Below are 26,635 nucleotides of genomic sequence, written 5' to 3' on the forward strand. Positions count from 1 at the left end.
ACGGGTTATTCCACTCGAGCGCTACCGACCAGCTGCACGACAAACGTCGCAGATTTCATTCTCTACGACATCATCCTTCAGCATGGCGCCCCTTTTCACCTCCTCACGGACCATGGCCGCTGCTGCCTGTCTCGTGTGGTTGACGACCTCCTTAGATCCTGTGCAACGTGGCAGAACTTTACGACTCCTTACCATCCACAGACTAACGGACTTACTGAACGCCACTGACGGACACTGACGAACATGCTTGCAACGTACGTTTCTGACGACCACACCGATTGGGACACTGCCATCCTGTTCGTAACTTTTGCCTACAAGTCGTCGCGTCATGAAACTGCTGGCTACTTACCATTTTATCTTCTCTTTGGCTGTGATCCCTTTGGATACTTGCTAACGCACGAACCTCCGTCCCCTACTTCGTACGCACGAGACGTCATTTGCCATGCTCTCACCGCACGGAGAGTAGACATAGAGCCCGTGCCAGGTTTTCATCGTCCCAGAGCAAGAAAGTCGCTCTACGACCGCCGACATAGTGATGTCGATTTTCCTCCGGGCTCTCTCGTGCTACTGTGGCTCCCATCCCGTCGTGTCGGCCTCTGATATAAGCTTTTATCACGATACGTTGGGCTTTACCGAGTTCTTCGCCAGGTGATACCTGTTACCTCTAAAATTTCCCCTACTACGAACCCGACTGGTACGTCCAGAACTGACATTGTGCACGTTTCTCGCCTGAAGCCCTATTACAGTGACATGTCCGCCTAATAACAGCAGGCACCGGGACGGTATTTTGCCGCCCTGTGTAATGTCACGGGTATAGAAATGTACCTCAGGCACTGGCACCAAAATGACACAGAAGGAATGAAGACGAAGATGTTGCGGGGCTGTGGCTGAGCTGCCCTGATGTCCTGCATCCTTGCGCGCTGTGTGCGGTGTTAGCCCAACTGGCGTTAAACTATTAAAACTCCCTGTTAAATAAAAACGAAGACTGTGGTCAAGCCGTCATCTGTTCGATCTATGAACTTTACCTACAGGTGGTACGTGTAACTTTTAGAAAAAAAAAAGAGTACGAAGAGCTAATGATACTTACACATTTTATTTCTCTCTCTCTGAGTTGATGTCGTGGTACTTCTTTCGGCTGCCATGCCAACGAAGTTCTGTAGCAGTATTAGCCACTAAACCAAGAAAAACAACCCTTCTTTATATGGTGATGGACGTACGTGTTAGAGTTGGCACATTTCTTGACATCCCAAGTATGACCTTTCGCGCTGTCTTTATCCACAGCGTTGAATGTCACGTGGTATCTTTCTAAATAGCATAATCACCGGGGGCCCAACCTTCGCCCCTATCGCCGGATCCCGAAGAGCATAGCACACCGTGCATTGTACTGTGTGCTCACTCGTGACCAGCGAGTTCGCCTTCGCTTGTTTACACATCAATGGTTTTTATTGCAAAACAATCAGTCAACAAGTACCGTAGGAGTCCCGAAAGAACAATAAAGAACTAACGTCAAGTCGACGGCACTCGCCCAATTGCGAGTCAAACTCGGGTAATAACAACGGCAATGGCACCGAAACGATCGTGACACAGCTAACGTGCGCCGCTTTTCACGAAAACACCGGACAAAGGAGGCGTATACGCGTGACGTCAAGTCGTTTCGTATGGAAGACAAACGACTTTGCAAACGGCGTGCGCCTCTGGAACAACCGAAGCTTGTCCGACAGGGAGCGGATGCATAACGAAGTCAAAACGAAAGCGAAAGTTTGTTGTTCTTTATTAACGGCAGCGCGGACGTTTATTGCTTGCGATCGCTTTGGGGAGCAAGATAATTCGATTCGAAAGGTAAGGCTGTCTCTAATGCGCACCGGGAACGGTTGCTTTCCATTCGAGGAAGTTGAAGTAGCTCATTCCAGATGAGGGCTCAAAAAGCAAAAACAAGAAAAAAATAAAAACAGAAAAGAAAGTTTTGAATAAACTTTTGAACGCTCGGACCTGAAAAATGGCGCAGTAAATTGAAGAGGAGGCAGGTGGCTTTTTCGAACACTGATGCGTAAATCTGCTCCGGGAGGTAAACGGGAAGATAGCAGCGAGTAAGTGTGTAGAGGATGAAGAGAGGAAGAGTCAAGAGAAGGTGGCACGCGGACATTGCAGAGAGCTCAGAAAGCTATAGAGTCGTACTATGAGCCATTTCCCTTCGCGTGAAAAATGGGAAACATAAATGTAGATTTCGTGCTTCAGAGAGCCCAAGATATCGCGGAGAGCATCCAGCTTCCGGCACCATCTTGGGTGGAGCGACCTGGCTGAGCTAGCGGTTCCATTCAGCTTCCGCCACTTTGGACCTAAATGAAGCACTCACTCACTCACTCATTTATTCACTCACTCACTCGTGCGCGGAGGACGAACGGGATGAGCGAGTCAGCTGAGCGAGCGTTGTTGATGAGCAATTTGCTCACGCTATCTTGAACGCTTAAACAGTGCATGTGGAACTGCCACCCTATGAAAATATTTGACTCTTTTGGTAACGAATGGTTCTAGTAATGCAAGTTGATGTGCATTGTATTGACGTGCCTTGGATAGTTTCATTCAGTTTAATGAGGAAGCAATAATGAATTTAAGGGAGTACCAGTGCCTAACGTTTTATAATGGAACGCAGCAAATATATTTTTGGGCGTAGGTGGACGGAGGAACGATCAGTCGGACGCCGCGAGTATGAGCCATTAAAAGTTTTCACCTAACTAGTTTTAGCACTTAGTTTCGGACGTCCATCGAAGCTACGTTATACTGAAGTGTTATTTTAAAAACCAATGCTGAAGAGTCAATGCTCACGCTCCACTTCACGAGATTTGGGCAAGATTTTTCGGAAGCTTGTGAGACATTCGCAAGCCGAATCTGAAAATCAACGAGACCATCTCCGAGTGAGTGGTGACGTCATCATGGCGGCACAGGGGCCTTAACTTGCGACACCAAGTGACATAATCAATTGACTTAGTCGATCCATGAAAGGTGGGCAGAACCTTGATGCAGTGCAGCACCACGTGATGTATACAGACAGTTCAAGGTGTGGTGGACGAAGAACAATGCGAACGAGCGAAAAAGTCAAGGCGATTGAGCCGCATGTCTCTGAGACAGAGGTCGTTATGCGTTGCAAAAAGTGTACTCCACGATTGCATACCTGCGTGCTTTAGGAAGTGAGAAGCAGGGTTTCACCAGTAGGCGTGCGCACGGTGAAAGCGTGGGGGCAGGAGGACCGGCCGCCTACATAGACACCTATGAGCGAGGGCCGAAGTCAGCCCCATACATTGACACAATTGGAAGGGAGGGCGCATCGATGAACCTTGTTCTTTCGCGAAAGGAAATCCCAGGCACGCCTGTGGTGTCGCCTACAAATGTTACAGAAGGTGCGAAGCGCTACTAAGTTCTGCGAACATCTTTAGAAGCAACAAATTTTTGACATATTCAAAACAGTACGCAGGTGTATACAATGCCAAACAAACAGTGATAGCTTGTAGTGTTAAAAATTGCGTAGTTTAAAATTCCGAGCTCTCAAACACGCTAGGCCTGAAAACGCTTCCATATTTGATCGTAATCAAACATGTCATGCGCTTCAAACCAAAACTATGGAATAGTTTATTTAGGTGGAGCGCGATAACAATGAAGCTTGAGGGAAACATATATAAGGGACATAGACGAGTGCTCCCTGTTCTGTGTCCCTTCTGTTTTACTCCATCTTTGTCATTTTTACGCTGCTCCTAAGCATGCTATTTTCCCTGAATATATATATATATATATATATATATATATATATATATATATATATATATATATATATATATATATATATATATATATATATATATATATAATGCGCCACAGAAACGGCTCGAACCAACCTTGAAAGCTGCCTCAAAATGCCGGCAAGGTGCGCTTGTTAGGAGAGCATACAGTTAAATTGTTTGCTTAGTTAGTTTCCGATATTGTGTGGTTCGCAGTGGCGTTACTAGTACTTGGAAGCTCAGATAAAGACCATGCTGTAATTAATGAACTTCTCCTCAGGCTCCATAATTAATCTCTCCGTCCTTCGCAACTAGAGTGCATGGAAAGGTTTTTCGTTGCTACAAACTGTGGCGAGCGTGCCCGCCCTTGCTGTACAGCTGGTAGAGTGGTCGTGCTATTTGTACCGTTAGTCACAGCCCCAGTTAAGAGCTTTTTCTAGTTTATTTGCTCTGGTTAGGATAACGCGGGACGGCTTCATGCTCTCCCATAGTAGAGTAAATAGTACTCCAAATCGTCAAGCACTTTTTCTAAACACACTTATGTGGAAGGTACTCTCACTCACCAGACACACTGAAAATGGTAAATAATGTGACATATAGGAAACACAGAAATGTATTTATAATAAAGGCATAGAGAAAGGAAAAGACAAGAGAGGACACTCCGCGAAACCTGGCCTCAGGAAGTGCGTCACGTCTACGTAACGAACTAGTGCTCTCACCAAACGTCAGAAGGCGCAAGCGCAAAAAAAACAGTTATAATCAATGCAACAGAATTGTTTTTACAAAATAATAATTATACGCAAAATTTGGTATGTTCTTTATACATAAAAACAATTTATTCAACACACCTTACGTGATTATTTTTCTTCAGCCGTACTGTCATAAACACCATCCACCCAGCGACAAGCCCATGCATGACTGACAGCGGGAAGCTTTCGTCGCTTTCGTGAACGTCGGCTGCGTCGGCGTTTTCGTGCGTGAGATAACAGGTGAGGCACGTTTTTAAGCGAAGCTTGTTGAATGACATATTGTTGGGCTTGTTGGGTCATATTTCAGAAAACGGTTACAACTGCGCGAATAAGACACCATGCAACAAACATAGAAAGATGCACACACACACGTTGCGCTTCGTGTGTGCGAGTTTGTTTCTTACGTGGCGTCTCATTCACGCGGTTGTAACCTTTTTCTGAAGCTTGTAAGGACGGGGAGGTTCGCTAAAAAGAAAGTTTGCGGCTCTATGCGGCGGCTGGACGGGAACATTGTGCAACGTATGCAGTATAGCCAAGGCGGCACGGCGTCAAGCCGAGGCGACGCGTGTTGCGTCTGCCACGGACGCGAGCGTCTGTGCGCTGAGCATAGCTGGGCAGCTAGGTCATAGGCTCGGTGCAAAATATTGAGAAGCGTTCGCTGGGCCTCGCATGCTTCACGACGCGTTTCCCGAAGGCTCGGAACACGAATTAATTCTTAGTGTGCCGGAGGCAAATCTGGACTATCCAAGTGGCCATTATCTTCGTTTCTTCGCTAGCCTTGTGGCACTAGTGCAAGCTGCCCAGAAATTGTTTTGACGTTTCCAATATAATTTTACCGCACAAATTTCAACTACGTTTTTTCTTCCCTATTTACTGCTGATACTGCGTACGCACGAAGGTGTTCTAAAGTTCCCAGGCCGCGATACCATTGCATTAAAAGGGATAGCGGCCTCGAAATTTCTGAAGATCTTTGTACGTGGTCTTGACGTCTATCTTTGCATGCAAGTCAGAGTTTTATGGGTCAGAGATGTATCAATGGTTTTGTATTGTGCATCGGTTAGCTAATCATTCAAAGGGGTTTGCTGGTATACTTATGACGTGCACATATCTTTTTCGTAATTTGACAGCGAAGCATCCACTTACTAACATTTTCAGACCGCGCTGATGCCATGCCGTCCGGCGGTCCAAGCTACGGCAGCTACTGCTGTGTATCGTGGTGCTTCAACAATGGCAGAACCCACAAGAAGCCTGGGACGAGTTTCTTCCGCATACCACCTTGCCATGCCTTTGAATAAAACATTGCCGATACTCTGTCTCTTTGACTGATATATACATTGATCACTTGTTTTAAAAGAAAAACACAAGCGCGATGAATAAAACCGTAGTGAATTATCATTACCTGCATCTCTTTTTATTATACCTTAATCGAAATAAATCGAAATAAAGATTACGTCACGACCAATTCGCACGAACCACTAAACAAAACAAAACAGGGAATCGCTAAATCAAAACGACCTACAAAAACTATCCATTTGGGCGATGAAAAGTGGTCTGAAATCATGAACTTTCGTCATAGCCAAACGTCGGTTACGCAAAGTAATTCAAAATTTGCGCCAGTGAAACCGAAACAGGAAGCGCACGCCACTTGCTCTCACCAACCACCAGGTGTGCTAGGATCGATTGGGCTGCTGGGGTCTATGGGAGTGTCCACTCTTAACCTTTTTTTTATTTCTCTATGATAAAGGTGAGAAAAAATACATGACGTAATATATATATATATATATATATATATATATATATATATATATATATATATATATATATATATATATATATATATATATATATATATATATATATATATATATATATATATATATATATATATATATATATATATATATATATATATATATATATATATATATATATATATATATATATATATATATATATATAGCATGTATATAAATAGCATGTATATATAACTCGGCCCAACGACTGCAAGTGAGCATCTGGCAAATCTAAATGTGTTGAATCTAGCGCTAATTACCATAGCACATACCTCGCGGCGTGACCTACAGAGATGACACTTACGACCTCGGCCGTGCTCAACCAATGCCACTGAGAAAGTCATGGAGGTGTTGGCTGAATACTGTTGCTTAGCTTCGGCTTCCGCATCTGTCTATATAGGTTGTCGAAAATGACACGGCATCTTCCGCCGTTATCACGTACATCTCGCTACAAGCATAATACCTAGAACGTCTGGCAAACTAAACCTCGGTGATGCTAAGAGGTAAAAACTAAGAAAGTTACAGAACCATGTTCAGCAAACGAGTACTGGGATGGCAATAGCAAATACATACATGGTGTTCATCTACGTTATCGCCGGCGAGACACACAGCAGAAGGGAAGCAGGCTTCAAGCGCTGCGCCCTTAATCGTATTAACGTTAAACACAAAATACGTAATGAGTAACGCTGTACATGCATTATAATATTTAGCATCACTGGTCGATATACAAGATGGCATGGGTCTTGTTCGTGGGCAGGTTCAGTATCCCGGCTTGTGCGAACGTCTCGGAGAACATGACCTGATACCAGCACAGGCAAGTCACCACACTGGCGGCGAGGTTCAGCAGAGAAGGGACCACCTGCATTGAGAGAGGAAGCCGCATTTGTCATCTGACCACGTGGTGCAAGAGCAATAAGTGGTGGTACCATTGAAGAGCATCGGTAAGCAGCCACACACTCCTAAATTTCACGCGAAATTTCAAGTAGTGCTTTGCTGTGTGTGTGTATCTTTATTGGGCCCCGTTAATTAGTTTTGCCGCACAGTCCACAGTCATGCGAAATTTTAAAACAAACAGCGTGGTTATGGTCGAAAGCTCTCGCGCCAGCTAATAGTCCAATTCATCTTATAATGGGGTCGATCGAGAGAATGCTTTGTGATACTTTATTGAAAGTATTTTACTATGGTGGATTGAAACGGCACGGAGGAGGGTGGATGTGAGAGAACCATGCATGCGAGAGTTCTCTGATGGCTAGATGTGACGAAAATAGCTCCACAAAATTTCGCCTCTGCAAGAATGCTTAGGGCAACACACACGAGCATGGTACTCTTAGATGCGCACGTAAATGCAGTTCGTATACATTACAGACCATGTCCGTGAAGAGAAGGTCGGAATAGTGGTAGACCATAAGGTTGGCTGCAGATGCGCTGGGAAGCACAAAAGACAGGCCGGAAGCCGTGGACACTGGCCAGGCATAGTACATTGGAGACACGTGGTCCGTGTAAGCCTGCACGGGCATCCAGCGTGATATGAGTTCCATGAGCACAACTCCGATGAACAAGAAAAAAAAGATACAAGACCAAGAAAAATAATTGTTGCAGAGAGTCGGGGCTACAAAATCAGCTAGTGTGGTGGTGGAATGGTTAAGGCGCAGGGCTACAAGTGAATCGGATACGTTGTGGCTGCAGTGATTGAGGTCGCGGTGGTCGCATTTCCGACCAAGGTGGCAGTGGTAGAGTCCAGTAGACTCAGATTTGATCTAAGTGCTCGTTATTAACCCAAGGTGGACAAAATATTCGAAACAGTGCACTACCTCATATTGACATTGTTGTTGTGGCTCGTGAAAGCTGCAGAACCGTGATAATTTCAAGTTTATAACTCATCCCCTGATGAAGGGAGGGCCCCTCCCAAAACTGTTGAGAAATAAATATATTTATGCTTGTTGACAACGCTCCCGTTGTGCCATATCCCATACCTTCACGAAGACTACCTGGCCCCTTGAATTATTACTCCCACTATATATATATATATATATATCCGTATTTGTTGAAACTGTGTCAAAGTAAAACAAAACGCCATGAAACAAAAAAAGCAAGCTCTGATAAATAACAACAATTTACAAAGCATAATAACGACAAAGACTATATATATATATATATATTGCTGGTGCTATATTTTCAGAGGGAGGCCCAAAAGTAAAAGCTTAATATTAGAAAATTAGAAAAATATAGACAATTAATATAACAATCAATTGGTATTGGTAGCACAGATTAGAGAAGGGGGTAACACTGGTGCTTCATATGAAAAGGAGGTGCTCCTCTCTACTGGACTTATTGGGAGCGAAAAAAAGAAAAAAACTAACCCGCATGGCTGTGTTCGTCAAAAGTTAACAAGATTAATAAAGAATTGTCAGCTAACGTGCGCGTTGCGCACACATTCCCAAAAACAATATGATGCTCCGCGCAACAGCTGTTTCTAAAAAGATTAGCGTAGGGTTCCTGTCCTGTGCTTTATTTTTTTCTATCCGAAAGGCTATATCTGAATATAAAGTACGTATGCTATTACTGATGCTATATAGACTGTGAGGGGATCGTATGTAAACAGGAAATATTGCGTGGGTCTGATGGCAGGTATTGTTTAGGTTCTAAACAAGGCTACAATACTTTAAATGAGCCCGAGTGACAAGCTCACAAAAAACGCGTTAAATAAGTTTAGTCACTCTGCTTTAGACTACACTTAATAAAAAGCTCGTAATATTGGCAATGAAAGTGCGACAATTTAAATTGATTTAACCCCACAACCGTTCACGTCACTATAGCGTATCGCCTTAGTCTACGTTCGGACATTCGACAGATGACAAGTGGTTGTGCTTGCAAAACTTGACTTAAAAGCCAGCGAAACAAGTCACATGGTCCCTAACGCATTGGCCTAAGATGACGTGAAGGTGAAAGTTGTATTGATATATATATATATATATATATATATATATATATATATATATATATATATATATATAATATCTTCATTCAAAGTGGTTTTAAACTTCCTTGTGAAGGCATCTGCAATTTAAGAGGCTTTGCGGTGCCTCTGCAGTACCCACTAATTTCTGTCCAAGCGGTAACGCCATGCGACGACGTTATCCTAAGACGTGGGGTTATGTGATGCCATAGTGACTTGTGACATCATGGCGAGGTGGCATCACGATGATGATCTTTTTCAACGATCGCGCTGACGCCACTGATGACACTTTTAGTGTTCAGTATGAGGAATCTTACGCTACCACATTATTAAGAAAAAACGTGCAAACCCTTTGGAGCAGCCGGTGCATGCGGACCTCGTCTATGTGGCCCGGAACCACCTGTGCAAGCACAGCCGCGCCCACGGTGAGCAGGGCCTGGTACGTGAACGGGCTGCGACCTCGATGTCCCCACTCCAAGAGCGAATCCGTGAGTCCGCACCTCTGCGCAGAAACACGTCGCTTGGATATTCATGAAAAAGCACTGCTAGATCAGATCTATACCTAAAATAACGGTGTGCCTATCTAAATCAATATTTCGACTCAATGGTAATAAGAAGTAAAGGAAATACACAGACTGTCAGATGCAGCTGTCAACGTTCGCTTATAGTTGCACTCTTCATGACCCTTTTCATTTGAACGTGAACCTAAACCTAATGTTGACCTTTATTTTGTATCCATACGAAGTACAGATGGCAGAGGTGCATGCAAAAAGACACAGGTAGGCATAACTAGCTTTTGATGGCAATAGAACGCAATAAGCCTGTCATTGCATCAGATTGACGTATTTTGTACAGTTGAAACTGTGCCAAAGTAAGCATAACGCCATGAAAAGAAAGCAACCTCTTTTCTCACATAAAGGCTTTACAAAACTATTTCATACGAAGTTGATACAAAGTTATTTACACAGCATAAATAACAACAATTTACAAAGCATAATAACAACACAGAGACTTCTATATATATTTTGCACCACTATCGCTAAAACTATTCTTTTATAGAAGCAGAGTTCGTTCTCAGCTAGAATACGCCTCATATGTCTGCGACCCGCATAGCTCTACTATATTGAAATGCGTTAATGCAATGTAAAATCACTCTGCTCCCTTTAATACAAGTAATTATAATTGGAATGCTTGTGTCACAAACTTGAAAATTACTCTTTATCATCCTTCTCTAGCAACCCGTAGAAAGTAATGGTGCACTTGTCTTTTTAACCAAATGTACTACCTTGGCCCCGCACTTAAATCTTTGTTCGTACACCCAGCTTCATTTTGCTCACACCAACTTGATCATCATCATAATCAGACGATTAACATAACATATTGCTCAACTGTAGGAGGCTCTAACTAATTTGTTCCCCGGACACCAGGGGATTGGAACCACTTACCTACCTTCATGATGGATATAACTTATACAACTGCATTTAAAAATGTCCTATCAAGCATACTGTAACATTCCACGTTTGTTTATCCTACAGTGCTTGTAACTACTTCGCCAGATGTTGTGTCATATATTTTACAAAATTTTTGTAATAGTAAATAATGCTTTCACGTTACTGTTATTGCTATGCTTTTTATATCTCTCTTTGTTTATGTACACCCCACCGTTTGTGCAATGTATTATTGCGATAGCAATTATATGTAGTCTCAGCTGGTTTTCACCATCAGCGCTGCCACTACCGTCATTCATGTATATATATTGTTACGGGGATTACGAACACACGGAAAAGAGAAACGAGTGTATTTACAATATTTACAGGTAGGTGTGACACTATGACGCTGCCAGCATCTCGCACGGCGAGTCCGTTTCTTTTTTATCGATCCGTATGCGACGGCGGAGCCATGCCCACGTAACATCACCCCGGCGGACGAAGCGCCGTCACGGCGCCACCAAGTCAAACAGGACTGGCAGTATATTAGCGTTTTAGTCTAGACGCATGAATAACATCAATAGGTGGTGTGGCAGAAGATGAGTGTGGTTGAACGGGAGATATGAGGTAGTCGACGTCGGTAACCTTGCGGAGAACTTTGTAGGGCCCTGTGTATCGAGGGAGGAGCTTCTAGCACAAGCCTTCATGTCGATACAGCGTCCAAAGTAGGACGAGAGTCAGCAGGGTAGTCAACGTCACGGTGCCAGTAATTGTAGCGAACTTATTGTGATGCCTCAGAAACAGTGAACCTAGTGTGCGCGATTTGGCGAGGGACGCGGGCTCGAGAAGCAACGTCCTGAGCATACACCGTTGGTTCGGTAGTATAAGAAGGAAGGAGTGTGTCGAATGGCATCGCAGGGTTGCGGCCGTACAGGAGAAAGAATGGAGAATAGCCGCACGTATCATGCCTTGACGAATTCTATGCGAACGTAATGTAGGGGAGCGTTGCGTCCCAGTCATGGTGGTCATGAGAGACGTACATCGACAACATGTCTGTAAGAGTTCGGTTGAGGCGTTCCGTGAGACCATTGCTCTGTGAATGGTAGGCAGTAGTAAGGTGATGCTCGGTAGAGCAGTTACGGAGAATTTCGTCGATACCTTTTGCGAGGAAGCAGCGTCCACGATCCGTTAGAAGCTGGCGTGGAGCCCCACGCCGCAGAATGACGTCATTCAATAGAAAGTCTGCGATGTCGGTAGCACAGATACTTGGCAAGGCCCGAGTTACAGCGTATCTGGTCGCATAGTCAGTTGCGACAGTGATCCATTTGTTGCCTGACATGGACGTCGGGAAAGGTCCGAGCAAGTCGATGCCGACACGGAAGAATAGTTCCGGGGAAATGTCGATAGGTTGGAGCAGGCCAGCCGTACAGAGAGCAGGACGTTTGCAACGCTGGCAGCGCTCGCAAGCAGCGACATATCGGTGCACAAATTTATACAAGTCAGGTGAAAAGAAGCGTTGCCGCACGCGGTGATAGCTGCGTGAAAAACCCAGGTGTCCTGCCAACGGAGCGTCGTGCAGATGTTGAAGAATGGTGGCACGCAGATGTCGGGGAATAACTAACAAAAATTACGGGCCATCAGGCTTCATGTTGTGGCGATACAGAATTTCTTTGCGGAGGACATATTGACAGAGCGAAGGGTCGGAATGTCCTGAAGATACTCGGTCAATGACCGTCTTGAGGGTTGCGTTCCGGCGCTGCTCTGTGCTGACGTTGCGCCAATCAGATATGGCGAGTACACAAGAATCGCTCTCATGGACAGCGAGGCTAGCAGGGTCCACCGGGTAACGCGAGAGACAATCGGCATCTTGGTGTAACCTGCCAGACTTATAAATTACTTCGAAGCTATACTCCTGGAGACGTAGAACCCAGCGACCTAGGTGAACAGTTGGGTCCTTGAGCGACGACAACCAACAATGAGCGTGGTGGTCCGTAATAACTGAAAAATCCGGGCCATACAAGTAGGGGTGAAATTTCGCTACAGCCCAGACCAACGCAAGACACTCGTTCTCCGTTATTGAATAGTTTCGCTCAGATGTTGAGAGAAGGCGGCTGGCATACGCTTTAACACGCGTTTGGCCTCTCTGGTGTTGAGCGAGGATGGCGCCGATGCCGTGAGCACTGGTGTCTGTGCGAACTTCAGTTGTCGGGGACGGGTCAAAGTGAGCCAGTATTGGTGGTGCAGTGAGCAGGTCAATCAGCGTGGAAAACGCAGCTGCTTGGTCTTGGCCCCACAAGGAGGGTGCGTTCTGTTTGAGAAGTTCAGTTAGTGGTCGTGCAATTGTAGCGAAAGTGCGTATAAAACATCGCAAGTACGAGCATAAGCCAACAAAACAACAAACATCCTCGGTAGAAGAAGGCCGTGGAAAGTTCTTGACAGCGATAATCTTGTCAGGGTCTGGTCGGACGCCAGCGGCACTTGCACGATGACCAAGGACCTTGATTTCACGTCGGCCGAAATTGCACTTTTTCAAGTTCAGCTAGAGTCCCACTCGACGAAAAATGGCTAGAATGGTCGACAAACGAGTTAGGTGGCTTTCAAATGTTCGGGAAAAAACAATCACATCGTCGAGGTAGCAAAGGAAGACGGACCATATATAACCACGAAGGAGAGAGTCCATCATGCGTTCGGACGTTGTCGGGGCGTTGCACAGCCCAAAATGCATAACCTTGAACTGACAAAGGCCGTCCGGTGTGATGAAGGCAGTTTTTTTTCGGTCTATGTCGTCGACAGAAATTTGTCAATAGACCGAGCGCAGATATATAGATAAGAAGTATCGCGCGCATGAGGGCAGTCAAGGGCATCGTCGATTCGTAACAGCGGATATACGTCTTTGCTGGTTATCTTGTTCAAGGCACGGTAGTCAATTCAAAATCTCCATTCAAGGCACGGTAGTCAATTCAAAATCTCCAACTGCCATCCTTCTTTTTGACTAAAACAGGTGACGCCCATGAATTTGAAGAGGCCTTTATGACTCCTTTGGAGAACATCTTCTCGATTTGTCATTGTATAAACTGGTGCTCGGACTGGGAAACTCAATATAGTCACCATCTAACAGAACTAGCATTGCCGGTATGTATTTGATGATGCACTACGGACGTTTGACCTAAAGGGCGGTCATCGGTGTCGAAAATATCTCGATAGGTGGTCAGAACAGGGTGGAGTTGTGCAGCCTGACAGGGACGAAGATCAGGGGCAATCATCATGATTTCATCGGTAGGTGCGGTTGCTCGGCTGGCTACAATAGGGGATTAGCAGTCTTCGGGGTCTAACGCCACGATGTTACGTGCATCAAGTGGGGGAACGTGGGCTAACGAAACGCCTTGCGGGAGAACTTGGGTCGAACTACTGAAGTTGAGGAGCAGAAGCTGAACGTAGTTGGTAACGACAGTCATGATGGTATGCGGCACAGAAACACTTCGCACCAAGAGCACATTCACTGATGGAGACGCTATGTAGTCACCGTCAGGAAGAGCTGGTGATATTGCTAAGGTGATACACTTGGTGGCTTGCGGTGGCAGCCGAACAAAATCAACAGCGCACAAGCGGTGTGACCGTGAGGATGGCACAGCCCCAAGTCGAGGCAGTTCAAGTTGGAGAACGCCAGTTGCACAGTCGATGAGAGTGGCATGAGTAAACAAGAAATCCAATCTAAGAATCAGGCCATTGGGGCACACTGCTCAATAACTGCAAAGAGAAAAGATGTGGGCTGATCGGCGATTGTGATGAGTGCTCTGCACATTCCTGTGATGGCAAGACTTCTTCCGTCGGCGACTTCTTCCTGGTCACGGCACCATGTCGCAGCAACGAGACGAGACAAGCTTGGACTGCGTTCGATGAGAACGAACAGCAAGAATCTTCTTTCTTTGCGTCTTGCTCGGTGCCTTTTATGCCGATGGTTTCTATGTCCCAGAGATGCCTTAGCTCTGTCGCTATGTCAGACTTGTGCACTTCCACGTGAAGTACCATAACGGTTGACCGTTTCATTAACGTTGCGGCTAACTTAGTTTTGCCCCGCACCGTCCAACTGAATACGGTCTCTGTTGCTGTGAGCTTCTCTTCCAGTTTTCGGATGCCTCCGGTTATTATTTGCGAGTACTGGTCTGATTCAACAAGAATTCTGATTTATCGGCAGTCTGTGTTTGTACATGAACCGTCAGGCAACTTTAATCCGTCGTCTTCATACTTATTCTTCAGTAAAACTAGCAGGAACGGTATTCTTTCTTTTGATATATTGTTAACCTCGAGTGCTTCCAACAAAACTTCTTCACCACTATATGCGCTTCTAAGTTTGACTTCAACTGAATGCATAGCCTTTCCCGCTTGTACTCCTCCGAAAGAGCCTATGATCAGTCTTTCTGTTCTTTTGACCGTGCAAGCAAGCAAGCCTTTTTTGCAAGCTCTTAAGGATGAATGTTCTTTGGCTACCAGTGTCCAACAGAACCCGACAATAGCATGACTTGTTTCTACCTTCTGCTATTGTCATTGCAGGCTGCAGAAAAATGTTTGACGATATATTGTCATATTGGCAGGCGGACCCTTGCTCTTTCTGATTTTCATTATTACCTTGAATGGCCGCTGTGCAATGCGCTGTGAGTTCCTTTTCTCATGCACAGAGACGTTGCGTGCCTTTTCCCGCATATCTTGCATCTTATGCTTGCCTTGCATATTTTGGCGGTATGGTGAGGCCTCGTGCAACGGAAGCATGTATGAGACGCTTTTAGCTTCATTATCTTCTCTTCATATGGCATATTCTTTCTGTAGTCATCAGAATAGTGGGTATTAGTCTCACAGAATATGCAAAAATTTGCCGTGGTACTTTGAAAATTAACCGTCCTTTTCTGTTGCCCACTGTCACATTTGTTCTTGTGGCTTTCCTTGCGCTTTACCAATTCCTCTCTGCACTCAACTTGGTCTTCTATATATCTCATCAAGTGCTTCAGATTTCTTTCATGAAGTTTAGTTGCATTCTGATCTTGATCTGAAATCCTACTTGCCGATTGCCTTTGTTTCAGTTGGAACCCCATGTGCACCTCCGAGGGTAAATATTTTTTCAATACTGGTAGTAGCATCGATGCATAAGACTCAATTTTCACGCCTAAGAATTTCAGCCCACGCGTATGCACTTGTATGTTGTCTGACAGTCTTCTCAATTCTTCATAGTCACTGCAGCTTGCTACTGTACTCAAGTTAGCTCTTTCATGTGCATTTCTATAAGCGCTTCGTCTTTCCCGTATCGCTGCATGAGCATGTCGATAGCTTTCACATAATTACTGTCTGAATATTGAAGTCCCTCCACGGCAGCTTCCGCTCTCCCAGTTAGTGACGACAGAAGGTACGTGAGCTTTTCATTCTCGTTTAGTTCTGTTCTCACGTGAAGAGCTGATTCAAACTGACGCCAGAATCTCTGCCACTTCCTCCTGTCGCAATCAAACTTCATTAATTCTACATTTGGTAGCTCTACGGCATTTGCTTGTGGCGCTTGCCTGGCAATGTCATTTGAAGTGACCTGTTCCTTAATTGGCTTGCGTCGTTGTTGTCAATAAAGGTAGGCATTGATATTATGCAGAATGCTAATCATCTTCAGCTCGTACTCAGTGGTTCTCGCAAACTTGGCTTCGTCTGTTTCCGGCGTTATGAACTGTTACATCTGTTTGTCAACCTTCTTTAACATGTCGGCGATGCCTCTAATCTGGTTGGCTATCAGCGATATTGCCGTAGGTTCTTCATACTTCCACGTATATATATATATATATATATATATATATATATATATATATATATATATATATATATATATATATATATATATATATATATATATATATATATATATATATATATATATATATATATATATATATATATATATATATATATATATATATATATATATATATATATATATATATATATATATATATATATATATATATATATATATATATATATATATATATATATATACGGGGAAGAATGCGCTAGCCTCCTTTTTATGTGGAGCGAACGAACAAGGGGGAGGGGGACTTATGGTTGCCGCGCTATTGCGGCAACAATCAGCTCTCAAGCGCGCGCCTTATACTCCCACAGCAGGTAGGAGATTCTGCGGGCTGTGCTCTCAACTCACACACACACACACACACACACACACGCACACACACACACACACACACACACACACACACACACACACACACACACGCACACGCACACGCACACGCACACGCGCACACACACACACACACACACACACACAAAAAAAGGTGCCAAGAGTGTAACTCGAGCGGCCGTGTTCTCTTACACCAGCGTATTGCAAGGTTACATGAGATCGAATATAAATGGGATGACTTGCAGCCGAAATTCGTATATCAATCCCGTCATTACGCACGAGCCTTGTGCTCATCTGTGGTAATTTGCGCGGTAGGCTGTGGCGTTCTGCAGCTGAGGAAAAGGCTAATGGGGCGAAGGTTTCGCTCTCTTTCGATACATTGAAGGTAGACGACCAAGTTTACACTACGGACCAACTTCTAAACTGCCGGGTAGGAGTCATGCGGCCTGCTGCGCAGGTGCGGATAGAACCTGATTCTGCTGCACCTGCCCGTGAGAACACGCGTAGGCACGATAAAAATGACAGTCTGTAACCAAAGCGCTCAGAGTTGTTTCGCTGAATGGGCGCAGCATCGTGAATAAGTCTGGTTTAGTCGAAGAGCAAGTATCCTGATATCATCCTCATGTCTTTATAGTAACAGAAACATGGTTGCATGTAGATGAGCAGGATTCGGAAATCGTACTCTCTACTTATAAACTTATTCGTAAAGATAGGGAACGACGGGGAGGGGGAGTAGCTATCGCCATCAAAAACAACATTGGCTTCATTATTTTGGGTGGAATTTGTTACCACGAAAGTGTATGGTGCAAACTTAAATTTCTTGGGAAAACTATACTTCTGGGCGGCGTGTACAGGCCACCTAATGCCTACCACGAATATTTAGAAGCCATGTACAACTTCCTTGCAGAATTACAGGAGACTTCAACTTGCCAGGTATAAACTGGTCTGACTTATCCCATGATGGCAAACAGTCCAAAAGTGCTGACTTACTGCTCACGACTGCGTTCAACTTTTCATTACACCAACTAGTTTCCGATGTGACTAGGGTTGTTGACTCGTCCTCATCACTCCTTGATTTGGCCTTTGTTAGTAGCCCCCTTCAGGGCTCATCCGTTAGTGTTGAAAACGGGATAGCCGATCACAAGTTGCTTGCTTTGTGATGTCCTATCTCGGGTACACGTCCCTTTACTAAGCCGTCAGAAATTCTTGTCAGAGACTACACTCATGCGGACGACAATGCTGGCTTAAAGTATTTGGAATCACGCTTCGTTAGTTTTAGCCTAATCACGGATGGTAAAGAAATGTGGTCGAACTTTAAAGAAATCGTTTTCTGTTGCGAGCGAGAATATGTACCATAAAAAGAAAACGTGTTAATATAAAGCACGCTTGGTTCTCACGAGAAATGATTCATTTAAAATGAAAAATTAAGCGACGTCACAAACGCGGTAACACAAGCGACCTACAAAGCCTTATTTCTAATCTGAAGGAAAAAACGCGATTAGCAAAAGAGCATTTATTTTCTGTTACTCTGCAGTGATTCATAAACAACGAACCCCAAAAGTTTCGGCGCTATCTCTCGAAATATTGAAACGAAGATACGCAAGCCTACGGGGCGCGGAAGAAGAAGAGTAGTGGAGCGGCACCTGGACAGTGTGGTTAGGTGGAGGCGTTCTAGGCCTGTCTCAGAAGTACGCTGCTATTTCACAACGCCATTTCACCTCTTCTGTAAATAAACACAGTCACTTGTAACAGTTTGGTGAAGGTGCCGGGTACATCGATCTGGACGACCCAGCTCTACCGATTTTTCGACGGAGCAGACGCTTGGCAGGCTTGCCACCACAGCTACCAGACATGGAGGACGTGGGAGCATGCCATAACAACCTCGTTGCTGATGAGCAACACGCTCACCCGCCTGGACAAGATCGCTGCGGCATGCCGGAACGTCAGCCGAGGACCTTTTCGGGGCAGCCGGACGACAATGTTGACGACTGGCTCAAGCACTACCAAAGAGTGAGTCGCAGCAACCGTTGGAGCACTGCTAAGCAGCTCGAGAACGTGGTGTTTTTTCTCGTCGGCACCGCGTATCTTTGGTTCGACAACCATGAGAGTGCATTGACCACATGGGACATTTTCGTAGACGAGCTGAAGAGGTTGTTTTGGTGACTGATCAGCTAAGGTCAAGCAGGTGGAGCAAACGCTTTCACGCAGAGCTTAGTTATTTGGCGAAACATGCATCATCTACATCGAGGCTGTTTTGAAGCTTTGCGGAATCGTGAGTGCGACCATGTGTGACGAAGATAAAGTAGGTCATCTGCTCCAGGGAATCGCGGAAGACGTGTACAAATTCCTTATCACTAAGGAAGACTTACGCACGCCTTCCGACCTAAGGAGACACTGCAGAGCGTTTGAAGCGCAAAAGAGGAGGAGAATCCTACCAAAATTTGGACGTCTTGAGAATGTGCCCACAATTGCAAGTGTCAACCTTCCATCGCAGGACGACATCTCTTCTCTTATAAGACGAGTGGTTAAGGAAGAACTTGTTAAACTGCGAGCTGTGGACACCGCTGGTGTCTGCCATCAGTGTGCATTCGACCAACGGCCCCGTAGGTTTGCGCATCTTCGTTTCAATATAAACAAGGCATTTCGGAGATAAATGTTTGAGGCGAAAGTATTGATGCGGCGACCATTTCTAACAAATTTATTGCGTTTTACCAATCTGTGTTCACGCACACAGCTGCACACGCAGCGCGGCCGTCACACGTTTTTGATTGTCCCATTCCTGAAGTAGAAATAACTGAGGATGGTGCCCTCAGCTTTTCGCATAAACTAGACGTTAAAAAATCAGCCGGCCCCGATCAACTGTCCAATACTTTTTTAAGTAGATATGTTGCATGGGTGGCTAAATATTTGCATCAAATTTACGTTATGTCCCTACGCACTTCGACTATTTCTGATGATTGGCGCTCGGAAAAAATGATTGATTGATTGATTGATTTGGGGGGTTTAACGTCCCAAAACCACCATATGAATACGAGAGACGCCGTAGTGGAGGGCTCCGCAAATTTCGACCACCTGTGGTTCTTTAACGTGCACCCAAATCTTACTTAGTACACGGGCCTACAACATTTCCGCCTTCATCGGAAATGCAGCCGCCACAGTCGGGATTTGATCCCGCGACCTGCGGGCCAGCATCCGAGTACCTTAGCTACTAGACCACCGTGGCTGAGCAAGCGCTCGGCAAAAATTATTCCCATACATAAATCTGGCTCTTCTCTAGAAATTAGCAACTACAGACCAGTTTCCTTAACGAGTACTTGTTGTAAACTTTTCAAGCATATTATTTATAAGGGCATCATTACTTACCTCGAATATAACAATTTGCTTTATTCCAAACAGCATGGTTTTAGATCTGGTTTGTCAAATGTTACCCAACTATCTGAAATAACTGATGACTTAATTAGTACACTAAATACAAATGGTCAAACCGATGCTATATTTCTAGATTTGTCAAAGGTGTTCGATGTCATCCTCCATCCCGATCTGATTACAATACTTCTCTCAATTGGCGTTAAAGGAAAAGTAGTCGCATGGAAAATTTGTTACTAAAGAAATAGAAGAACACAGTGTGTCGCCATGAATGAGTGTATCTCTGAAGAGTTGGATGTGTACTCTGGAGTCCCGCAGGGCTCTGTTTTGGACCCTCTACTTGTTTTAGTATATATAAATGATATTTACCTTACTGTTGAACCCCCTATCCACATTGAAATTATTTGCGGACGACTGCGTGGTATACACAGCTATTAAAACCCGAGATGACCAAATTAAAATAAACAATGCCTTGTACTCAATTGAGACATGGTGTGCAAAGTGGGGTTTAAGAATAAATGCTACTAAGACAACTTCTACTACATTCCGCAACAAATTGAGGCCTCTCGGTTTTACTTATTCTTTAGGTAATGCTACGATCAACAGATCCGGTAAGGTTGAATATTTAGGCGTCACACTTACAAGCAACCTCAGTTGGGAAACACACATTGATAACATTTGTCAGGGTGCACTTAAGAAATTGGCATTTTGGAAAAGAAGGTTGCGCAATACTTCTCCTGCTGTGAAATTAAACGCTTATAAGGCACTAGTACGACCTAAGTTGGAGTATGGTGATGTCATTTGGAGCCCTTACCAACAATACTTAAGTGAAATTGAAAGAGTACAAAATTTAGCTTTGCGCTTCATTTCTTCTGTTTATTCGCATCACTTGAGTGTAACCACTTTTCGTAACAGGGCAAACCTTCAAACACTCGAGCAGCGTAGGGTCATATCTAGATTAAAATTCGTCTATAAGCTTTACTACGGTCACTTCAATATGTCGCGGAAACACTGCATCCAAGTGCCTTTCAAACGATCAGTGAAAATGCATGACAGTAAGACTATTAGGCAACCGATTAACCACTATAATTTGCATAGACTTTCCTTGTTTCCTCGAGCAATTTCTTAATGGAATGTGTTACCTGTAGAGACGGTCAACTCTGTGTCATTACAGGTGTTTTTTCAGCGTATTTGTAATACAAGCTTTGGTTAAAGTGTCCTTTCAAAATTGGAAGACATTATCATTGTGTTTTTTTACCGTGTGCATACCGTATCGTATGATTACACGCGATTGTGTAAGCGTATTTAGGCCTCTCCTTATGTGTGTTGTACGTTTTAAAATTACGTCAAGCAACACCGATGTATTGTCAAGTTGTATGTCAAATTTCTGTCAATGTATATCTTTGTTTTGACTCCTGCATGGGCCCGAGAAGGGCCTGCAGTATCTGCCAATAAAAAAAATCTGACCGTGCCGCAAGAAACTTTGGTTACTTAGTAAGCGCATGTTTACTACAACTAATATTGCACGTAAGAATGCTGGCCTCGCTTCGTAAAACATTCGAATATGTTGCTATCGCATTCATTCGTTCTCAATTTTGGCAAAACTGCGAGATTTTTTATATCGTGAGGGTACTCTAAATAAATAAATAAATAAATAAATAAATAAATAAAATCAAGAAGAAATATATAGCTGTCTAGTTTCATATAAGGTGGATTTTTTATATATACATAAAAATTAAAAGTGGTTGAATTATAAATGCAAATGAACATCTCAAAGGCTAGCTGGCACACCCACTTGGAATGATCCGATCATGTTTGAAAGCTGCTGAACAAAAACGACTTACTCCGCATGAGCTTGTGCTCATGATTGAACGAGCAACGCCGCTGTGGTCTATTGACTAAGACACTCAGCTGCTGCGGCATAGTCGCGGGACTGAATTGCGGGTGGGGCGGCTACATTTTCGATAGAGGGGAAAATACTGAAAACTAATGGGCTCAGATTTGTGTGGTTGTTAAAGAAGCCCAGGTGGTCGAAATTTCCGGAGCCCTCTACTACGGCACCTCTCATAATAATATGGCGGTTTTCAGACGTTCAACTCAACATGTCAATCAATCATGATTGAAGGAGTCGAAGTGGAAGCATGCGGAAAAGAGGTGACCGAGTAAGTCACTCGAAGAACTGCACCGAAGAACGAACAAACAAGAAGGCAAACAAACAAAAACACGCAAACAACAAACAAACAAATAAGAAATATCATTATAAGCGTGATGCAGGAGTCAGAGGTATACAGTCACGCTCATTCTGAGTTGCAACACGCTGGCTGTGGTTAAAGTGACGCCAAGCCTGAACAATGTAATCAGCAAATCTTAAATCTGATCACTAATACTGCGAAGTGATGGAGTTTAATTCAGCATTTGTTTTTGTGTGTAGGCGCCACTTTGAAGTGTTGGTACCTTATTGAGTAAGGACAGTGTGCTGTAACTTATACTGAGCGCGACTGTACAGTTGAGCTCGTTTGTATAAAGGTCGCCATGTATAGTTGAGCCCATTTGTACAGAGCGCGTGATGTGCAGTTCAGCTCGTTTGTACAGAGCTCAGGATGTAGTACAGCTGAGCTTGTTTCGAGCCTCGCGTCATTGCATCGTGTCTCACAACCTGTCGTTTACCTTGGCGGCGAACGCAATGGCGTTTCCGGAAGCCAGAACCAGTCCCAGTCCCCAAGGAATGTGGGGCAGCACAGACTTCCAGTGCAGGGCACGGTCCTTGGTAGCCATCTCCAGTGCCTGCACCGGCATGAAGGCGAGCAGCAAGAAGACTAGAGCTGTGGGAGTCGCGTCGCTCACCCCCCTGCAAAGAGTTGGCAGATTGGCAGCCACGTACTGCACATAAAACAGTATTTTACTCATTCCAGTCTTGACTTGCGACGTATATGATTTTTTTAAAAAAGGCAGGTTAACTCTCTTTTGGATTACGCAACTATCTGAATAGAGTACAATGACCTCGAAAGGAAGTTGACGTTCCTCTTTAAAGACAGTCGTTCACGGCGGAAGTCAGGACTGAAAAGAAAGAGTGAAATTACTATTCAATTTTTTTCTTAAAGTGCAAGTGTAGGTGGGAGGTGGTATTCGGAATAGCAGTCTATCACATATACTCGTGTAGAAGCCGCATCCTCAGCTCAGTTGAAATGAATTGAAAGACAACATATAATGCGAAAACTATACCTGTGTGCCTGTTTGTTGGTGAAGCCTGCAGCTTGCGGCATAAAGATAATTCAGTAGTCATGTTAGAAAGGGACTAACTGAAACGCTGGGTTCATGTAACGTCGGTAGATGACGCAAAATGTATATTGAATCAGTTAGACGAAGTGGCATAGAGGAAATGAGTGAAGCGGCAGCAGTGGCGGGATAAGTAGTTGGATAAATCTCACATCTGCAGTGAGATTTACCCCTTTTTTGTGAATAAATCACACTACGACCTACGTTGTACGACGACTTCTGGAAACGGAAGGATCGACTATAAGAAAAGCGTGCCTGTTAAAACGTATAAAATAGTCCCATAAAGCTTAAGAGACACAGGATGCACGAGACATACGAAATACTACTTTGGAGGGCAACCCCCGCCATGGTGGTCTAGTGGCTTAGGTACTCGGCTGCTGACCCGCAGGTGGCGGTATCCAATCCCGGCCGCGGCGGCTGCATTTCTGATGGAGGCAGAAATGTTGTAGGCCCGTGTGCTCAGATTTGGGTGCACGTTAAAGAACGCCAGTTGGTCGAAATTTCCGGAGCACTCCACTATGGCGTCTCTTATAATCATATGGTGGTTTTGCGACGTTAAACTCCACATACCAATCAAACTTTGGAGGGCAACGGCGCTTACTATGTATTGTATGACTGTCACACTCTAAATTAAAACTTGTGCCTTACAATTAGGTGCGATGAGTATTTGCTTTTTTGCCGAGCATGCGAGATGTCTAGGCCTTTAGGTTTCTTTGTCCAACGGAACGATATTTGCCAGTTTGCGCATGATCCTTGTTCTGCTGACAACGTACATAATTAAGTAGGTAAGGTGGCAAGCGTTCACACGTACGTTTGCACGTTCAGGAAAGACGTCCATCCGGGAAAAAAGACGGGCTCCCGCATGAACAGTATGAGCACGAACACGACGAAGAAGAAAGCCATGATGCCTTCCCAGGGCCTGCATAACGCGCGACGATGGGCAGTCTTGCATATATGCACACTTTTAAATGTCTTCCACCATTTAAATATCTTTCACCAACGCCATTTTCAAATGTTATGTGTCATTAAGACACATTTAGGGTAAGATTTGGTTCTCTACAAAATGTATCAGTAGATTCCGCATCATATTGTTTTGTGAAAGGCTGCGTAAAAGCAAAAGCAGTTCTTTCGAGCGACTTGCGCCTTTTGCAACCTCACCTGTCGTGTTGCTAAGTGACACCGATGTTCCTAAGTCTGAAAACGTTAGTGGCACGCACGTTTCCGTACCCTAAAACGCGTCAGTGAAACTTAAGGTATCCGCCAAGGGTGCGAGTCGCGAGACATGAGGAAAAATGAGAGGCGTGACGTCACTGGTAGAGCACGGTAGTTATGCTGGCAATGTAGTGAGACACGACGAAGTGGGATGGCGTAGGTCACTGTCCTCCCTTCCCATGAGTCACCCGGGCTAACTGCTGATGTAATTTTCATGCCAATGTTTGCTTCAAGGACAGTGTTTGTGTTCCTACAAACGATATTGTTTGCGTGAATTGTTATGTTTTAGGGCATAATAGACAGAGGGCAAGAAAGTCGGGGGAAGACGAATTGAACACGCAGAATGTAATGTAGTGGTGTGTCACCTCTTGATAACCAAACGTAAATGCCGTTGTTGACATTCGAGGCTTGCATGATATCACAATGACTCTATACGGCTACTAGAGGATGTCCCCATAATCACATAAATACAAGGAATAGTAGGTTGAAGAAAGTCAAAAAAGAAGACACCCGTTTGCATTACTTCATTATAAAGTTATATTTTCAGCTTTTATTAAGGGAATAAAATAGCAGAAGCATGAATGTTCCACTTTGTGCGAGCAAAACATTTCCTACCGCAGCGAGCAGACTGCAACGCTAAGTGCTATTTATTCAGTATTATCCAACACGGCTTCTAAGTCGCTGAACAGTTCGGCTGTAAAATGTAATGTCTCTAGTTCAGTTTCCGCTCACAGCGGCGCATTGCAACAAACGAGCATTTTCAAAAAAAAAAAAAAAAACAGTGCTGTATTCTATTCTGGTGGCTTTCAGCGCGTCTTTTGTCAAAGCTCATTGTATACTAATAGTTCACACTTCAGGAATGAGCTGCAACCTCCGTTGTCCTTTGCCGAGCACCTAACTTATGACGAGATTTAGAGACAGGCCTTTCGCACGAATGCCGCTTAAAAAAACATGAAGGCACTGTGAGCAGGCTTGAAATACTCACGACATCCACGACTCGTTTTTGTATTGAAATCGGAGCATTGCCTTCAATTCACGGCGCTGGCGCACGGTGTCAGGGGAGTAGATACGTCTGAAACACGAAATACAAAAAAGAAGGTGCTAATTATTCAGTGCTAGTTGTAGCTCAGCTATTCAATTAGTACAGGGCATAAAAAATGGAACGTGCTTGCCGTCAGATGCTTGAGTCAGATGCTACAGTCTAGAAATAAAATGATGAACCTACAAGATTGCAGCTTCGAATCTCAAACGCATCCCGTAGGGCAGACACTGCTGTAGGGCAATAATGAAGCCATTCACTGTAACAAAATTGATGTTTTTGAATGGACCAAAACACACAGTGGTGGCGCAATATTAAACGGTTAGTTTTCTTTTTTTTACTATTCATTGATAGATGTCACTTTACCGTTTCTGGCTGCACTCTTCCAGCAAGTCAACCTGTGCTGAAGGCGATGCTAATTATAGTGAGAATCAGTTAGACGTAGGTCTAATATAGAACGTTTGTTTTTCTCTTCTGATGCAGTTCTTGCTTCGATGTGAGCTACCAAATCCCCCTGTGATGTCTGATACTAATAACAAAATATCTACAGTGCGTTCAGGCTCTCTACTGTTAGCGTAATGACATTAAATTAAGGATGGACGATCTTCACATGAAATTGTTGACATGTTAACCCCATCATCAGTTACCGCAACATTTCTGGTCTCAATAAATATTCCAGACATCTAAGTTTTTTACTGCTCTCCAAGTTTTTTTTTTATTCGATACATGTAACGTTTTTATTCTATACAGTGCCGGTGCATGGCGTGCTCAGCGCCGCATCTCCCATTTATTCCGAGGCGGTCTTACAGAGAAGCTGAGTTGTCTGAGGTTTTGTTGGAGTGCGTCTAATTATTCTACGCGAGGTTCTGCAATTTCTG

The 26,635-nt window shown here is 44.2% G+C and overlaps 1 protein-coding gene and 1 long non-coding RNA gene across 2 annotated transcripts in view; one reads left to right on the forward strand and one right to left on the reverse strand.

Annotated features, from left to right (window-relative positions):
* LOC142803859 (uncharacterized) overlaps nt 1-26,635 on the forward strand; it is a 220,117-nt gene that overhangs the window by 144,154 nt on the left and 49,328 nt on the right. The gene's annotated exons all lie outside the window — the stretch shown is intronic.
* Nucleotides 9,554-23,072, reverse strand: LOC142803858 (uncharacterized). Its single transcript, XM_075890086.1, has 2 exons — nt 22,898-23,072; nt 9,554-9,770 (listed from the first exon to the last, which is right to left on the reverse strand). The coding sequence occupies exons 1-2, from the start codon at nt 23,024-23,026 to the stop codon at nt 9,582-9,584; spliced, it is 318 nt and encodes a 105-aa protein (XP_075746201.1). The 5' UTR covers nt 23,027-23,072; the 3' UTR covers nt 9,554-9,581.

This window comes from Rhipicephalus microplus, chromosome 3, assembly GCF_043290135.1.
Source record: "Rhipicephalus microplus isolate Deutch F79 chromosome 3, USDA_Rmic, whole genome shotgun sequence".
NCBI lineage: Eukaryota > Metazoa > Arthropoda > Arachnida > Ixodida > Ixodidae > Rhipicephalus > Rhipicephalus microplus.